The sequence below is a fragment of the Cyrtonyx montezumae genome, unplaced genomic scaffold (assembly GCF_038088225.1).
Source record: "Cyrtonyx montezumae isolate F1298 unplaced genomic scaffold, pur_monq_1.0 scaffold_10, whole genome shotgun sequence".
NCBI lineage: Eukaryota > Metazoa > Chordata > Aves > Galliformes > Odontophoridae > Cyrtonyx > Cyrtonyx montezumae.
This window is the reverse complement of record NW_027071826.1, coordinates 50704206-50722191: the sequence shown is the minus strand read 5'-3', so window position 1 is coordinate 50722191 and position 17986 is coordinate 50704206. Positions and strand designations below refer to the sequence as shown.

The window sequence follows — 17986 nt, the reverse complement described above, 5'->3', positions numbered from 1 at the left end:
GTAAATACGATGCAGTCAGAACTAATCAGACTTACCACGCGTGTGCTCATATTTCTGCATGGATATACAGAAACTCAGGGAGCCATTGGGGGCCATGGTAACAAGTTATTTTGAAGGTCTTAGAGCAAGAGTAACTCAGCCCTCTGGTGATCTCCAAGTGGTCTCAGCACTTAGGTCATTCTTTTGCCTCTTTGTTCTGCAGCACTGCAGAAGCAAGTCATGTTACCCTTGACTTGGATTAGGGCTGCTCCACAGTCCCTTTTCAAAGCCACAAGTCACTAGTTCTTAAAAAGCAGGAACATAAAGTAGATAGAAGTGTGCTCAGTCAGGCAGCTCTGAAGATACTCCCTTGTGGGATGTTGCAGCAGCTGCCAGCTCCATGTCCTTGTCTGGTTCTGCATCTTGTGGTCTGGTCAAGCAGAAATCTGGAGTGGACAGAGTGTGTATCAACTCCCATCCCCATGCAGGAGGTAGCATTTAATTATCATCTGACTTTGATTGCTTGCCCTCCTGTGTGTCTATATACAAAACATTCTAAATCCGTGTAGGTTTGGACTGTTCTTCACCACAAATTAGAAATGAGCAAATACTGACAGCGCCAGAAATAGGGAGTAAGATTCAGAGATTTTGACCCTTATGTCCTCAGCTTGGTGGATACTGTCACTGTTTTGTGAATCGTCTGTGGCCTGCATGAAATGATCTGGTGTTGTAAGGTCAGCTCCTACCTCACCTTCTGCTCTGCAGCCAGCAGGCAATCTCAAAGCAGTGTGCTAGGGTGTGTATCATTGTCTTTATTTCTGAGGCATGATGAGCTGAAGCAATTTGCCACTGGTCATGCAGGTGCCTGGTGGAGAGTAGATGTTTATCTTAGCTCTGCTCTGGTGCTGCAGTTATCGGACTGTTCTCATCTCATGGCTCTGCACAGGTGGATGCACCTACAGCCTGTAATGGCATTACAAAATCTTCTTCCACGTTTTTCTTGAATGAGCAAGCTGATTGAACCTCCTTTCCATATGTCTCTGTCCTGTGGCTGAGAAGATACCACTTGGCATTGTCCATCTTTACCTCCATTTAAGCATTTGCTTAACAGTGTTGAAAAGCAATCTATTTGTCGCTATAATCTAGTTATATATTTGTATCACTCATAGGGTGAAACTGTTGAAAAGAAAGGTTCTAATGGAAAAGCAAGCATCTTTAGAAATTGTTTGTTTGAGGCTGTGGCATTATCTAAGTGTGTAGAAACCCAGCGAGAAAGGCACAAGGGACTGAAAAGGGAGCTCATCTCAGCTGTGTTTCAAAATGGAACATATTTCTCAGCACGCCCAGAGCTTTGGCTGGTGGGCAGAGTTTCAGTAGGAGTGTCTGTGCAGCACGGCTGGAGGCACTCGGGCACCAGGAATTTGCGGCGTGCAGGGGCTGGGGGTGTGTGCTGCTGGCACTCACACGACTCCTCACCAAAAGGGAAACAATGTACTGAGTCTGCACCACACTGTATGGAAACAAAGCCTTTCAGCATCTGTGGCAGGAAAGTCACCAATTGCCATATGTCACTCTGCTCTGCATATGTTAAGTGGGCTCAACCAATCGTATTTGCACATTCTCTGTGTGACTTGTTGTCCCACACAATGAGTGCCCTGTTGTCACCAGCGCTAATGCTATGCAATCTGCTTTGCCATAGTGCAGCAGGCAGCTCGCCTCTTGGTATCGTAGCACATTTTGCCACATAAGCGTGGCCCTGGTATCGCCGGCTGCTTTGCAATCTGTTGCTCTGCTGAGTGCAGTCCCTGCTGTCATGGTTGCTGCAGCTTGTTGGGCCACAAAGGAGCAGGCAGGCTGCAGCAGGGATGAGCTCTGCTCAGCTGCTGCCTCTGAGCACACAGCCCTGTTCTGGGGCCTCGGCTGCTCAGTTGGAAGCAATAGTGGGACTGATGGGTGCGGGTAACAAGCTTCACTGCTCGCTTCACTGCTCCGTTGTCTGTAGTTAATCATTCCCATTCCTTGATGATTTGTATTTATATTTGTTTCCTGCTTAACAAATTCAAGTCAGCTTCAAGACATGCCTTCTCAGCCTTGCTGAGAACTGCAGGCCAAGCTTCTGCTCAGAGGAGCCCCAGAAAATTAAATACATGCTTGTGAAGGGTTCTGATACTGTAAAGGTCACCTCCAGGATACATTTAATGATGCTAGATGACCAGTGAAGATGTGTCTAAGTACTGAAAGGCTTGTGTATGCAGTGGCTGCTGAGTCAGATATAACCGCCAATCTCACTATATTGGTTTGAAGATTGAATACCATATAGTAAGGTGTATATACATAGAAACTAAATTAGATCTGGGAAGGCAGTGTCAGTTTAGGCATGGCCTAAGAGTAGGTACTTGATTCTTAGCCTGTGATTCATTACTGTAGTGTTTCTCAGTGCAGAATGGTTGGTCCTCCTGCCTATATTGTCTTTTCACCTACAACTTGGGTAAAGCTGGACCACAGCCCTGACTTAGCAATATAATTTTATAACACTTACAGATCTGCTGGGAGCTTTGAAGCACAGTAACAATGGATAAGATTAAAAAAAAGGAGAAAAAGAGAGAGAGACAGAGACAGAGACAGAGAATAAGAAAAAAACTGCCTCTAGAAATATTACTAATACCCAGACCTGTCTGTACTTGTTAACATGTGCCAGAACAACAATATTAACAGCTTGGCCAAACATCAGAAAACCACTGCTTCATCTAATACTATTAGCTGAGTTATTCAAGTAAAAGCAGAGCTGAAAAACTAGTGATGCCTCTCTGGGCCTCAGGGTGGAGCAGCAGAGATATCTCACAGCCCTGACTAAGAGATGCTAGTGAGCCTGGCCCCTGAAGCAAGCTGCTGCATGCTGCCTTCGGTGACCTAGTCCCACTATTGCTGCCTATCTCTATAACCAAGTGTTCATCTGGAGGATGTGTAACACGAGGGGCCATTCCTGGATGATACTCCAGAAAGGGGCAAAAATGCCATTTTACTTGTATGCTTAGGCTGCACATAAGGTATTCGGGGTGAGCTGTCAGCCACTCGTGAATGAGCAGCATGCCTGATCATTGCTTCCAAATGTCCCGCTTCATCAGGGTGGGGTTTTTGAACAGAGAGAAAGATAAATCCTGCTGTCAGCTACTGCAGTTTAACTTGGACAGTTATATTTGGTGTGTATCTTTGCTTGTGTCTTTAACATGGCAGGTGAAGGAATTGGCCTTTGGAGCTGTGCCTTGCAGTTCTTCTAAAATGCTGTGCGCTGCTTTCAGGTTACAGGCCTCATCATGTCTGCCTTCCAGTGAGGCATGGCTCTCCTGCACAGCCAAGAGCTGGGCACATCTGCACTGTGCTTGTCTGTCCTGTCTGTCCAAGTGTCAGCCCCTGAGCAAAAAGTGACGCAGCAGAAAGAGTCTGTGATAAAGCCAGGGGTGCTTTATTCCACTGCTTTGCGTTTCCTGGAAATGTCTGTAGGAATAAAGGACAGTGCTTTAAAGTGCACTTGCCATAGGCATGTTCTTCATTATGTTCTTCATACAGGTACATATTGAAATTCAGTTCAAAGAGAGCAAGAAAACCATTTTGCAGTGGCCAGAGATCAGATAATTTGGTAAGCAAAAACTCTTTTGAGTAATAACTTTTCTGTGAAGAGTCTGTATGCTTCTAGTTTCCCTGGAACTGTGTAACTCATTTGAGGTGCCTCACTAAGCTTTTAAACCATCTCACGGCAAGGTACTGCAGCACAGCTGTATTTCTGTCTTGTATTCCTACAGTCTCGATCTTCTTCAGAAGGATATAAAAGTAATCTGTCTGGCTAAAATTGCAGTCTGTTTCCTCCAGTGACCAGCCTTCAAAAATAGTTGGGAGCAAGGCTTGAAAGTAACTTGGTGCTTTAAATTTCTGCTTGTACTATGGCAGGGGTACTTTGAGGTCTCCAGGAATGCCAAGATCTCCATTACTTCAGGGCATCACAGAGGCCACACAATGGGAAGTTTGGATCCAAGCCAACAGAATAAGTGGCTTCTTGTACTGGCACTGATGTGAAGAAATGCAGACAAATAAGCACTTGACCTAAAGTAGAAATAACTATTATATGTTTTTTGGAAGTGTGAACTTGGTTGTCTTAGCAGAACCCAAGAGGACAATATATTATGGTACTGGCACAGTTTTCCATGTGTTAAGCAGAGATTTGGGCTAATGTTTAATTGATTTTAGCTAATGAAAGTGATAGGTAGCATTGCTGGTACAGGGGAGAGCTGTGCAAGAGAATGAAAAAGTTGATATGTTACATTTGCTTATTAAAAATACATGTAGACTAAGATGTTAGATAAGAGCTATTCCCTAATATCAGACTGTGTTTCTAAACCAGACTGTGGAGAGAAATGGCAGAAGGATGAACAGGTATTTTTTTGTAGAAGCTGTTCAGGTGGGTCAAAGCTTAAACAACTTTGGCGTCTGATTTATGCTGATGGATAAATTTCTACATTATGTATACAAATAATGCACTAGAGACTGCAAAAAAGGATGGAACTAAACATCTCATCAAATCCTTCTCACCTTGTGCTGAGGGTCCCATCCAGTCTTGTGTTAACTAGTCAGTAAAGGTTTGATGCACCTCCAAAGGAGTCTCGGAAGCAGTTGCTGTTCATAGTTATCATGAAGAATTCTGTAGCTGTTCTTTCTGAAACCCAAGTCTAGAGAATGGAAGGCAGACAGCCTTTAGATCTATAGCTGATCAAAGGAAGGTCTGTGTTTGGCAGGAATACAGCAAGAGAGGTGAGAATTTAGTGTTACAAAGCTACAAGTGACCCAGTCTGCCTGCAAGACACCGGTGTCTTTAAATTGGTAGTTATTTTCTCTTGTGCTAATTAGTAGGGGCTACAGTGGAAGTGCATATTCTGTCAACTTAGACTCAGTAAGTCAAGGAGGTAGACTGTGCCTTTTAGGTATTCTTTTAGGATAAACTCTTCCTACTAGGCACAATACATTATCTAGTGACCCATCCTTCACTTGAGATAGCGGAAAATTTCCCATTTCCCAGCTGGGATCACAAGTACATCCAGAAAGATGAAGAACAGAGGCATATTGCTTTTGAGGATATCCTAGCACAGAGTGCACATGTGAACAGAGCACCCTGGACAGATGGATCATGATTTGTTTGAACTACCTATACGTCCTATATATCTCTGTTTCTTATTTATCTTTATATGTATTTATTAATTCAAAGACCATTTAAAATGATTCCCTTTATTTAAACATCCTCTAGATTCTATCTGCTTGTTTGTGCCTCCAGGAAAATCAATCTGTGTAGCGTACTGAGCGCAACTGTAATAAGGGAGAAAGAAATAAAATAGACAGTGAAATACGATGTGCTCTCTCCAGAAGGGAAAGTAGAAGCCTGAAGCCAAAGTCCAAAGGTTATGTACCGTGGTAATGGTCTTATCTAACCGGATTATACCTGGTACTTGCAGGTAAACAGATTGAGACATGCTGCAGTCATGAAATGACTGCCAGAAAGCCTGGTGAGACTCCCAGTCACCTCCTGCTCTGTTAGGCTGTGCTGCAGCAACAGGCACAAGAGCCCTTCAAGATGTAGCTGTTGTCTCAGGGCTACATCTTTCTTTAGACATCTGCAAAGATTAAGGCTGCTTCTGTAGAAGGTCTGAGGTGAAAATTTGGAACATGCATGAGCCTCCTGTGCTTCTGGTGAGGGCTTTTGTCATATAGATCGCCGAGTGACACCTCGTCACAAGTACAAAGGCCAACTTCATTATCATACTGAGGTTTAAATCCAGTTATTGATGAGATTGATACAATCTCGAGATAAAAGGAAATAGGAATGAATGTTGGTTTTTGATACATTTGGGATTGCATTTTGGCCAGACTTGCAGGGTTGTTTTTTTTGTTCACTTGTTGGCAGAGATGTTTCTGCTATTTTGCTTCCTTCTGTGGCCTCTATGTATGCCTGTATGCGTTTCCTATACATGTGGGGCTGAACTGTGGAACTGTATGCACTTTTTGCACTGAAGCTGTTTTTTAGGCCTCAGTAGAGCTGAGCAACACATAATCTGAGCCCACAGTCAGAGCTTCAGCTACACTGTCAACAGCTGAACAAAATCTTTTTTTTGTTTAACTGCTGTACAGGAAGCTTAAATTGTATAGATTTTTACATGTTCTTGTTAGATCAACCCCCCTCTCTGCCTCTGCTCTCCCCAGCCCCATTACAAAGGATGATTACATGCCTGTCATTTTGGGACCATGAGGGTAACAATCTACATATCTACACTGGGCAGATTTCTCAATTATACTGTACAAGTGCCAGTGTCTGTCGATCTCCTTTGTAATTGTGACCATCTCTTATGCATAACGACTTGTCTGTCCTGTCAACAGGCAGCCAAAAATGAGCTCCAGACAGTGTGTTGTATTTTCTGACGTGTGTGTTTGGAGGGCTGTTAGTTTCACCACTTCCCCAGTAGCCCTGTTTTGTAGGCACGGGCGCACCACGCTGCCTGCTGTCACCACTGGTTATTCTAGTAAGGAAAAGCTGGTTGCTGGAGCTGCCAGGCCATTTCACAGGTCTCTATTGTGCAGCTCTACTTCCATGGCTTTTCTCCCCTTGCTTTTCCTACCTCCCATCTCCCTCCCTCTCAGTGAACCTGTTGGCAGCCCTGACCTTGAACTCTCCACACCGTCCCAGATCTATCTTATCTGTAAATCCAACTTCTGCTGCATCCACTGGTTTCCCATGCATCTTGTAGCACACCTGAGAATAGCCTAGTTTTGCTCTAACTTTTGACTGTGGTTGCTTTCAGTTTTCCAGCTACCTGAACACACAGAGCTCTGTGCCTGATTCATTTTGTGGGTTTTTTTTTCCAGTATTTCAGGAGCTGCCTGATGTTTGTGTCCCCTTCCACCACTCAGCGTCTCCCTACCAGATATAGGCCATGTTTATGAGCAGCCTGTATACTTGCCTGCATACTTGTTTGGTTCTCTGGGTTCATTTTGCTTTCACTGATACTTATCCAGCTGCATTTAGTTGATTAGTGCTGACTTTTGTCTGTGTCTTTTTAACGTCTGACCAGAGATAATGGAAAGACTTTCATGCAGTTCTCTGAAACAGCCTTTGCTCTGTGTCTCCTGCTTCATCAGCTTCATCCCCAGATGATGGCTAGTCCCCATGCCTAATACTTCCTTTCCAAGTACCTTCAAGCTGAATTTCTCCACTGTGCCTGTACTATCCCATTGGTGCAGCCACTTGCAGGCATAGATTCTCTTCTCAACTGCCCCTAAACTAAGAAACCGCACTGGCCTAGAGCAGGACACGGGCAGAGCCTGCCTGACCGCCTGGAGCCGCCCTGTTTGTCTCCTGTCTGTGGCTCTTGAGCCATTAAGGCTTGTTCTCTTGCAGTAGCCATTACCTTAGGACCACTTCCAGCACTGATGCTGATGTTCTTAATGGAAAGACATCTGGTTTGTATGGACAAATGCTAGGCTGATACCACAGTTGGGTATGTGCTAGTTCACAGCCTTCACACCATTCTGTTGTTTTTGCTGATCAGGAGGCATGTGCCAGTGAGTGGAACTGACTTGTCATGCTGTGCTTGCAGCTAGCAGGTCATCTCCTAAAGGCTGTGAGTGTGCTTGGTGCTGTGCCTAGCTACCTGCTCCTGTGCAGTTATCCAGAGCCTGTCACTGAGGATGGAGTCTCGGGGCACCTTCCCATACATTACTCACCACCACCACCCTCAAGGAAGATCGTTGGTGGAGATAGGAGAATACCCGCCCTTGTGCAACTGGTGTTGTAGCTGCCATGTTATTGTTGGCAACCACGGAGGTGGACTGTACTGCCAAGTTTCTATCCATTGTGGTGTTCTGGTGGCAAAGCTTAGATTAAAACCTATTAAAAATACAATATAGTTGAAGTAAAACCAGTGCAAATATTTTATGATCAAGTAATCAAATTCTCTGTGCTGTGGAATGGTTCAATGTGTGTGCAACATAGGTGATCCTAGTACTTCATTGTCTGAGTTGGTCCTATGTGGGTTCAGTTTTAACACTAATGGCAAGGCCAAGCATGAAGAAGACATGGGTAACCCTACCCTCCAATTGATGTAGAGCTGCATCGAAGTGTTCTCATAGTGTACCAAAGGAAATAGTTACAGGTCTGAATGCAGTTCTTAGACATCTTGCCAAGTGTAATGTTAGCTATGAAGTTCAACACCACAGGTGGAAGAGAAGACTAGGACCTTGGAAAAAGTCATTTCTCTGATAATGCTGCAGAGAATATATGATCTTAGCAGAAAGGAATATTTTAAAAGTCTGGGAAAAAAACTTAGACTGACAATAAAAAAAACGAGAAGGATCTTTAAATACATCTAATAAACTTACAGGTTTGGGGCAGGAAAAGAAATCAGTTTGTAGTGTGTTGGCAAGGTTGGCTGCATGTGCAGCTCCACGCTATTTGAATAGCAAGTCTCTGCATATTCTGTCTCTGCTAGGGGCCTAGAAAGCAAAGCATTAAGGTGCATTGCGAGGTAAGCAGGAGTAGCAAATTAGAGTCCTTTCTTAACTGTGTGAGAGGAATGAAAAAAAGACATTAGACAGCTCTAGTGCCATTTGATCTGAATGCTTCAGCCACCATCCTTACTGGCACCCAGAGAGGTGGTGGAGTCACCAACCCTGGAGGTGTTCAAGGAATGTTTAGATGTTGTGCTGAGGGACGTGGTTTAGTGAGAACTGTTGGTGCTAGGTGCACAGTTGGACTGCATGATTTTGTATGTCCCAGTAATAGGAGGGACAAGTAAGCAGCAATTTAGGTGTATTCTAAGGTGAATGTTTGTTGTAGCTTTTTTAGTTTTAGATCTCTCTTCTTCTGATGGAATTGTTGTTTTTATTGGTCTTGAAACTAGCTTCGTTGTTTCATCCTTTCTTACCATTTTATTCTTTGCTCAGATCTTCATTTTCTTTGGAAAATAATATACCTTCATTTTTTTATTTTACTTTATTTTTACCCACTTGCACTCTGGGTTTCTACAATTTTCCTTTTTAATCTTCTCCTCGTGCACTCTCTATCCACTCCCTCCTGCCTTTCCCACCTTGCCTCGAGTGTCTCCAGTACAGCTCCAGCTCTCACAAAACAACAGCAATCATATAACAATTTACAACCATTAGCCAATTGAGTGTAACACCTCATTTACGAACACTGCTAAGCTACTGCTGTTTGGTGTGACAGACTGTTCAGCTGCTGCTCTCTCAAAGGGCCCCAGACAACAATAGTACGGCTGTGAAAGCACAGGGTTGGGATGAACAGCTAGAACAGTGTGTGTGGAGCTACAGACATCTGCTAACACACTGCTGAGCTCTGAACTGTCCTTTTACTTCTGGTTTAGTGAGCATTAAACGTGTTCTGTGTCTCTATTGTCAAACTGGCTGCATCTTGAGGGAGTGAGGGGGGAAGAAAAAAAAAAAAGCAGACAAGTCAGTGGCCTGCATAGCGTAGCACTTCACAAAACAGCACACAGCAACTGGTCTGTCTTTGTCCTGTGACCATGATGCTGTAATCGCGTAAGCTAGACTCTGCTTAAGCAGGGAGAGGTGATTGTGTCTTGTGTCTGCTGAAGGTAGTTGGTGAGTGCGCGGATGGCACAGTGTTGCACTAGGACTGCCAATCTGAAATGCTGCGTGGCATTTTTCCCAAAGGTAGCAGGTTTATGGTTTTTAACCTAAATTAATTAAGATATGGAACCTTAATTAAGGAGCGGGTTGCTTCTTCTGAAACAGCTAACCTACTTCAAAGTGCTGAAACCATATACTTAATGGGGAACAAAGAAATGAAAACAGGGTCAAAACAGACCATGTCTGCGTGTTGTTCTCAACCCATTCATCTCCCACACAGGGTGAGCTCTGGTGGCATTTTAAAAATGGCAATGGAACATCTGCCATCCAAAAGGAGAACTGGGATGTGTGGGAGGGGAGATGTGGCTTATTCAAAAGCCGCTGCTCTCCTTTTGAGGAGAAGATGAGCCAGATGTACCTTTTTTTTCCCCCAAGTCCTGGTCATGTTCCCATTGACTCCAGTTGATACAGCATATTTCCCCTTTACTCTCTTTTTTCTTTCACCACAACCCCAGTTAACTACTCTGCTCTTGTCAGTTCTTGTTGTCATGTGAATGATGTATTTGATACTGTTTATTATGTAAGAGTTTGAATCAATCATTCCTGCTTCTGGCATATAGGGGTTTGGGCGGCTTTTCTCATTTAAACAGAATGGTTTAAGTTTTGTTTTAAAATACTTGCTCCTTGTTTTTTTTTTTAGGAAGATCTAGAAGCCAGAGCTCTGGAAAGCACACGGGCTCACTGTGGAGCAGCCTCCAGATGTGCCATCCCTACAGATTCGTGCTGGATGTCCACCTGCACCTATAGGTAAGTTCACAGATATTTCTACAAGTCTGGTCTTGTGCTACTTTAAGTGCTTTGGAAAGTCACACCCACCATTAATAGACTGATGTATGAGATTAAGATAAATGCACAAAACACTTTCATTTTCTTTATTTTCAATCGATACTGTATGAATACAAAGTTTCTAGAAAGCTACAAAAATTCTACCACTTTATCAAGAAGGCATCAAAATGTGTCACTTTGCAAAGACATGAAAACACCTGCAGTAACCGACACAAAAATAGCATTTTTAGAGTGATGAAATAATTGCACTTAACTGTCATGGATATTAAAGTTATCACACATATGTACCGCGAAAGCTAGAATACATTTTTTTTTTTTTTACAAAGCACTTTATAAAAAAATTCTCTGCACACAAAACCTATAATTTTCATATTACTATCATACTAAAGATAAATTCACTTTAAAGCCAACACTTAAAACATTTTAAACAAAAAAAGGTACCAGTACCTACACACAGACAATAACAAATACAAGAATACTGTACTGCCAAGAGGTTTGACTGAAACTCCTTTTGAAAGCTTCTGCAAATATGTTAAGAAAACATCGGAGAACGTTCACTTTTCTTCCAAAGAGCCTTCCCTCCCTGTCTAACCTAGAGGTACTTTATCATCAAAAGGCAAGTTCTACATCAAAAGTTACCAGCAGCAGTACAATATTAAAGTAACCACTGACCATATATGAATATGCTTAAGTCACAAACCCATTTTATACACATTACACAAATAAACATAAAGTGAGAATTCCATTAAGTCATTTACAAATGTGAACAAATGCACATGGCAAAGAAAAAAACAAAACCAGAAACAAAAAAACAAAACAAAAAATAACAAAAAAATCCAAACAAAACAAAACCCCAACCTGTTTTACATAAAATGTACTGAAGAATTAAAGGCTATTCAGGTTTTCAATGTTATAAAATTCTCTTGTCTTTCTTTTTCAGGCACATATTGTATTTTTTGTCTGCAGTCATGAGCCTGAATCAAAGAGGCCCATAAAACAAAACGAAAACAAAAACACATATTCTGAAAGGAGGTAACAGGGATCTGTCTCCTTTTTGTCAACTGAGTGCATTTAAGATTTAATTTACACACTAAGCTAATTACATGATCTCAGCAAGAATGACCTGAAAAGTTAAACGATGAACATCTCCAGAGTGTGTTTTGTATTTTGAATTATCCAGCCTTGATCTCTTTTAGGGGCTAAGCATCTTGTTATGAAAGAGAGGTGGGGGGGAAATAGATCATCCTGAGAAAAGTACAAAACTGGGCTCTGTTATCACATCTGCTGTTTGACCAGGTATGTGGATCAGTATGGGTCAAGTAAGGAATTGAGAAAATATTTCTCAGTATGAATGATCCAGGAAAAGTGTTAAGGGGAACCGCTTCCAAAGCAAGGATGCCCAGGAGCTGCAGTGGAAAAATAAATAGATACAGATCAGTATGTCAAATGTTGTATCTGCCTTGAACTGGCCAGTTACTTACATTCAACAGTAATGTACACCCTTCATTACTTAAAATAGCCTACACCGTTGGAGGTTTTAACGGAAGAAGCTACTGCCAACCTTACTGAGCTGTAGCTGCAATAGAAAGGGAACGTGAGAAACACGCGTGATATCTGCAATTCCTTCAAAATAGTGGTGCAGTACCTAAATAATATTATTTTGGAATTCAAGTAAGTAAAACTACGCCTGCTAGTAGCAATTTTTAACAGCCCCAAATGGTACCATTATGCTTATTTTAATGAGACAAAAGTGTACTTTAGCACAAATACGGATTAGTAAGACTGAAATGTTTGGTAATAACTGAAAATATATGCTCCACTTGCGGGGAGAAATCGTCTTTGCCCTACCTCAGTCTCATCAAATTCGACGGGATTACTTGTCTTACAGAGGTGAGATTTAGACCTTGAAGGATTAACAAAAATAGTATTTTGGAGACAGGGAATTTGAATTATCACAATAGTTACCACACAGTGTCACAATATTTCTATATATAAAAAGTTAATCTTAGATTTCATCAAATACTTTAAAAATCAAGTTAAAATTGTATTCACAACTATATAATCCCTCTGACAGCTTTTGGTTTTGCTGATATTTGTTCTTTCTAACATCTTTTTCTTAAAATCTTGCTCCTCTTCCCATCAATTTTAGTTATAGTGTACACAGTACGGCCCCCGTTCACAGAAGATATCAAATACAGACACATTTTTAAGAGGAGATAATTTTTTTCTACCAAGACACCCTATAGGAGAAAAAACAAAACGAAGTAACCCTGTGTTTTGAGCAGTGCTGGCCAGAGTTTCTGCAACAGCACCTTCATTCACAACACTCACACTTAACAGTTCAATGCTTAAAAACAGATGATCATGTTTACCCTACCTCTTGTCTGTTCTCCATTTTCATCTTGTTTTATGCATCTGACCTTCAGCATGCACAGTTTTGTAAACAGTGTCTTCCATCTAAACAAAAAATCCTCACAGACACTGAAACATTATTAGAGGAGAACAATGAAGCCACATTTGTCCACTGTCTGAAATTCCGCAGTGCGTGGATCTCATTATGCAGATACACGGCTGGATGAAGAGAATATAAATGTGAACCATTTTCACTTCTCTGTAATAGACAAATCAGTTGTTGGTTTGTAGTGCTGTCAGAAACGGCAAACAGTACATTATTCTCCAGCAGGTTGATCATTAGCAAAATTACCTTGCTATAAATGGTGCTCTTTTGTGAATGGAGGCCTGTAGTTTCAACTTATTCCGATAAACCAAAGGCATTACGGTGATAACTACATATTTTTGGTCTCTCTACAAATTGTCATTATTATGGCAGCACTTTTCTAAGCTGGAATTTCAAACCAAAGGCACTTTCATGCTAGAGTGCAGAAGAGTCACAATTAATTATTTGGTCATGAAATTTTAAAAGGCAGCATTATTAATACAATTCACTTTTCACGGAGAACTATGAATCTGTAACCTTTCCTTTTGGTATAGACACTGAATTGTGTAGCGATGGGACTGACTTGTACTGAGGGTTGGTTTAGACCAAGTAGTCAAGGAGCTTTTTCTGTGGGGAAAATACAGTTTATTTAAAAATGGAACCAATTAATAAAACAACGTATCAAATTTATGTTAAGAGGCTAAAGGTATTTCTAATATAACGCTAAGGCACTGCATACTGTAATGCTTTGGCAGCTCTCAATTAAAAGATTCCTACAAAAAGTAACAGTAACAAGATAAATACTTCCAGCTTACAAAAGAGCTCACAGTTTACAGGCAGCCTGTTGGACTACACACCACACGCTGAACAGTTGAAGAATTAAGGCTTTTAAGAATTAACATATACAGGGTATGGATCATTTACAGAAGCGTAAAGAAAAGATGAAGGAAGTAGTTTCTTTAATATTACATGTGTGAACACCAATAAACATTGTGACTTTTTATACCCTATAGTTATGACGTATGTAGTGTGCCAGATTCTATTAAGAAAACTGTACCTGGTTTTGCAAATTGACTTACATACTTGATACGCTTCAAAGAGTTTGCTTGTAAGTAAAACAAAAAATCACCAAAACCACAATTCAAACCCTAAAGAAAAGAACTTTAGAACAAAATAAAACAAAAAAGTAGTTTTTGACTTGTAACACCAAGTGCTTAGAATAAAGGGCTACCGTTAGGCTGTTACAATGCAGTGCTTTTCCTGATGTGATTGTTAGTGTTAAAAATGAGTGTTAAGAGACCTTACCATGGACATATTTCACTGTTCTGTTCACAGACTATAAACTGAAAGATCATCAGCCCTAATATCCACAGCTAGACGTCACAGCAATCATCCACCTTCTAGAGGTAGGTCAGCAGAAGGCTGAGGAATTTAAGCAGTCTCCTTTCTCCTCATATATTTGTATCACGAGTGCACAACAATCCAATACTGTGTCTAGGAGATATTCTGATCGAGTTACTCCAACATTTGGCAATTCTAACAGAGTACTGTACAATTTAAAAAAATCCAGAAATGGCGACTTTCTCACAGATTACAGCACTGTTGCCAAGGAATAAATTCTAGACATAAATCATGCACGGGCACGTAAAGGGCAGTGAGGAGGGAGCTGTTAAATGTTAACTTCTTTGACTCAGAGCTGCAAAAGACCTTCCCAAGAACACTCTTTGCTGATACCTCATGACTGACCTTTAAGGCGGCTTGTGCTTGGCCAAGCAGGCCTGAGCCTTTCAGACAAATGTTTTGCACGGAACCCCCTGCTGGCCCAGAGCACCTGCTGCAACAACTGCTGCCTGGGCAGCTGAAGGACAGTGCTGGGTGTGCAGAAGAAAAGAAGCTGAGGAACACTCTGGCTTAGGTAGGAAGAATGAGAATGCTTATCTGACATGTGCGTACCTCAGATAATCATTCACACCCACATTCTTGTTTTGAATCTGCACAGTATTAAAATATCTCCAGCTGCACTTCAGTTCCTGGAGTCTTCCCTGATATAGCAGAAGGATGAATACTATCACATCCAGATGCAAAAGGGACATCAGAACCCATGTGGTACATACGTGTTTGTTTCAGGTAAGGTCTTTGCAAGTAGGAACTAGAAGGAGAACTGGAGAGAGGTGTTAGAGCATAGAGCACCATGATAAAAAGGAAGAGAAGAAAAAAATTCTCCACTTTCCAAACTTCTTTGCCTGATACTGGTTGTGATTTTCTAGCATCTCATAGATATTAAAGCTGCTGATCCTTTCAGATGCATTCTTCTCTCAAACACTTTAGTGTTTTGCTTTCAGTTTACAAATTACTCAATGCTGTAGCAATGTCAGTTGTTTCCATTTATCTGTTAATTTCAGTTGCAAGTTATTCACTCAACTTAACTAGAAAACATAGTTGTCCATATAAAATATAACTGCACACACAAGACTACATATAATGTGAGTCTAAATCTTCAGTATTTACCTACTTATTGCAAAATGAGCCATCTTCTTTTCATTAAATAATCAGATTTTCATATTAGTACAATACAACTTTATAATCTTTTAAAATACACTAGATACGTTAGGGGTAAGGGATGATGTTTTCTTTCTCTGCATACCTGTTTGAAAGTTCAATGTATTAGAAGATTAGTTTTAGCATTGAGAAAAAAATACAAAATTTGCCTAATTTTAGGACCTGTCTGTTTCTTAACAGGCTTTCTTAAGGCTATATTTTTTCATTTGGCTTCAAACAGAAAAACGTTTCATTTTAAAAAATAATTTAGTAAATTATACTTGTCCATATCTTCCACCCTAATTAGTTACAAAGATAATTCTATAAAGGTAATTAACTTCGTGTACTCATTTACAGTTATAGCTAAAGGTTCATTTCAATTTCACTTGCATTGTAAAACAAATATTTTGTGTTGGAAAAAAAACCCAAAAAAATTCTTATAAACGCTGTCAGTTTTTCCCCATGGCAAATGCTCTGTCAAACATTCTTCTATCAGAATTAAAAATAGGCCTCCACAGACAGAGGCATTAGGTTCTTAAATACAGTCTTCCCAAAGAACTGTGGTTTACAAATTTGAAGAACACTTAGTTTTAGAAATAATTTTTACAACTGTACCAGAATTTCACAGCTACAATTATATATGAACACATTAAAAATGACTCACTAAAACAGGATTTAGAAAAATGTGGGTGAAAGTTGGGCCAGAGGCACTGCCACTTAGTGTTGAGGTTTACAGTCTGTGTTTTGATAAAGAAGTGAAATGAACTGTATATATAAATAACTGCTCAGTCCTTTACAAGCCTGTAGATATGATGCTGTGCTCCATGTTCACTGTTCGACACTTCAAATACACAAGCCATGCAGAGTAGGGTTTCTTGTGTATCCCTGTTCGTTACAACCTAGTCGAGAGGAAGGAAGAGGTAGACAATATGTTACAAACTGGAAAACACCAGAGCCAAAAGAAGAAACAAACAATTGGTTAAATTTAGGCAACGTTTAAATGTCACTGTTTGAAATGTCCTCTCTCAAACTGACCCCTGTGCCTGCACTTGCACAGCAGAGGCTCCCGACGCAGGGTCATGGAGATTTGTTCCACCCTGGCTGCTTGATTGGCTTGTTGTTCCTCAACCCACACCAACTTCAGCCCAATTCAGCAAAGAGAAACCAGTGCGCCCTTGTCCCCTCGTGTTTGTTTACCACAAGGCAGCTGTGCTGAACACACCCCTCACTCATGCACTGGCCGAGTCCTACGGTGGCAGCGGTGCTGCATGGCTCTAAATGCAATATGAACGCATTAAAAACAACTCTGCAAAGCCACGCTAAAGAAGCAGAGTAGCTGTATGCCACTGGCTTAAAGGCTAGTACACAGACCATTCTTCGTGCTTTAGATCACCTGTTGGGCGTATCCTCACCATTACTGCATGCTTTCCTGGCCCAAGAACTAATTAACACCACTGACATTTGCAGTATTATAACTGCCATCTCAGTGAGAACACATTAGATGGATGGGATGGTTCCAGGTTACTGCCTCAAGCTCTCTACAAAACCCAAATAGAGACTTGAACTAAAAATTAAGAGCAGTAAGCTGAATATCTGGAAAATAACAGAGAGGTTTGGTGATGTTCTCAGCCAGCTTACCCTTTTCATCCTCGGCTTCTACAGCACATGATTCCAAGGGTATTATTCTGAAGTCAGTGAGATTATTTGTTTAGTAAGCAACATGACTAAGGGATTTGGAAACTGCTTCTAAATACTGCACGATAAGTAAGCCATACAATGCCTGAGAAAAGTCTAAAGATGAAAATTAAAGAATGAATACATACCAACAAAATTGTAAAATTTTCCAACACGCTGTTCATCATGTATTTCTCTGGTAAATGCTTCAGCTTGTGTATGAAGTTGATCATATATTCACACATTGGGGAGCGATTTATTCTGTACACAAATCGGCCGTTCTCAAACCTTGCATATTCAGTCTAAAAAAAAAAACAGTGTTACAAGTATGTCACTTCAGAAAGATGATAACCATGAATACATTTGTGTTTTATTTGTGTATACAGACAACAGAGAAAGTTCATGTATATACACGTAAACATAGCTGTATATTACAGCATGATTTAATAGGCAACTTGCGTAAAGATGCAAGGCTACAGTCAGAAGAAAACCAGACTGATTTATACTGCAGTGGCTTACAGGGTCTGGAGGAGGGTGCCTGTGGTTCCTGGACTCCTGCTGCCTAGAAACCAATTGTTCATATGATCTCTTCACTCATTTGTGGGATTTCTTGGTTTGCCTCCTATTTTATGGTATTGGCCTATGACAGTTATTGCTGGGATGGTAACAGAGGTGGAACTTCCCTGCCAAACCATTACAAGTTGTTGCTGTGTGACAGCTGGCAGCAGAGGGGCACTCTGACACAACGGTGTGTGACATGGAAATATGGATGAAGCAAAGGGGTGTCACTGAATTTCTCCATGTGGAAAAATGGCGCTCACTAATGTTCACTGACACCTGCAAATATTGTTCTATGTATCTGTTATGTTT

At 41.1% G+C, this 17986-nt stretch overlaps 1 protein-coding gene across 4 annotated transcripts in view; it reads right to left on the bottom strand.

Annotated features, from left to right (window-relative positions):
- Nucleotides 1-10520: 10520 nt before the first annotated feature.
- The window catches only part of TEAD1 (TEA domain transcription factor 1), a 107039-nt gene continuing 99573 nt past the window's right edge, over nucleotides 10521-17986 (bottom strand). For all 4 annotated transcript variants that reach the window (XM_065755362.1, XM_065755363.1, XM_065755364.1 and 1 more), the window contains 2 exons: nucleotides 17266-17418; nucleotides 10521-16341 (listed from right to left, as the gene is read on the bottom strand). In XM_065755362.1, coding sequence (XP_065611434.1) covers nucleotides 16228-16341; nucleotides 17266-17418 — 267 coding nt within the window. In that variant the 3' untranslated portion in view covers nucleotides 10521-16227. The remainder of the gene's footprint in view (nucleotides 16342-17265; nucleotides 17419-17986) is intronic.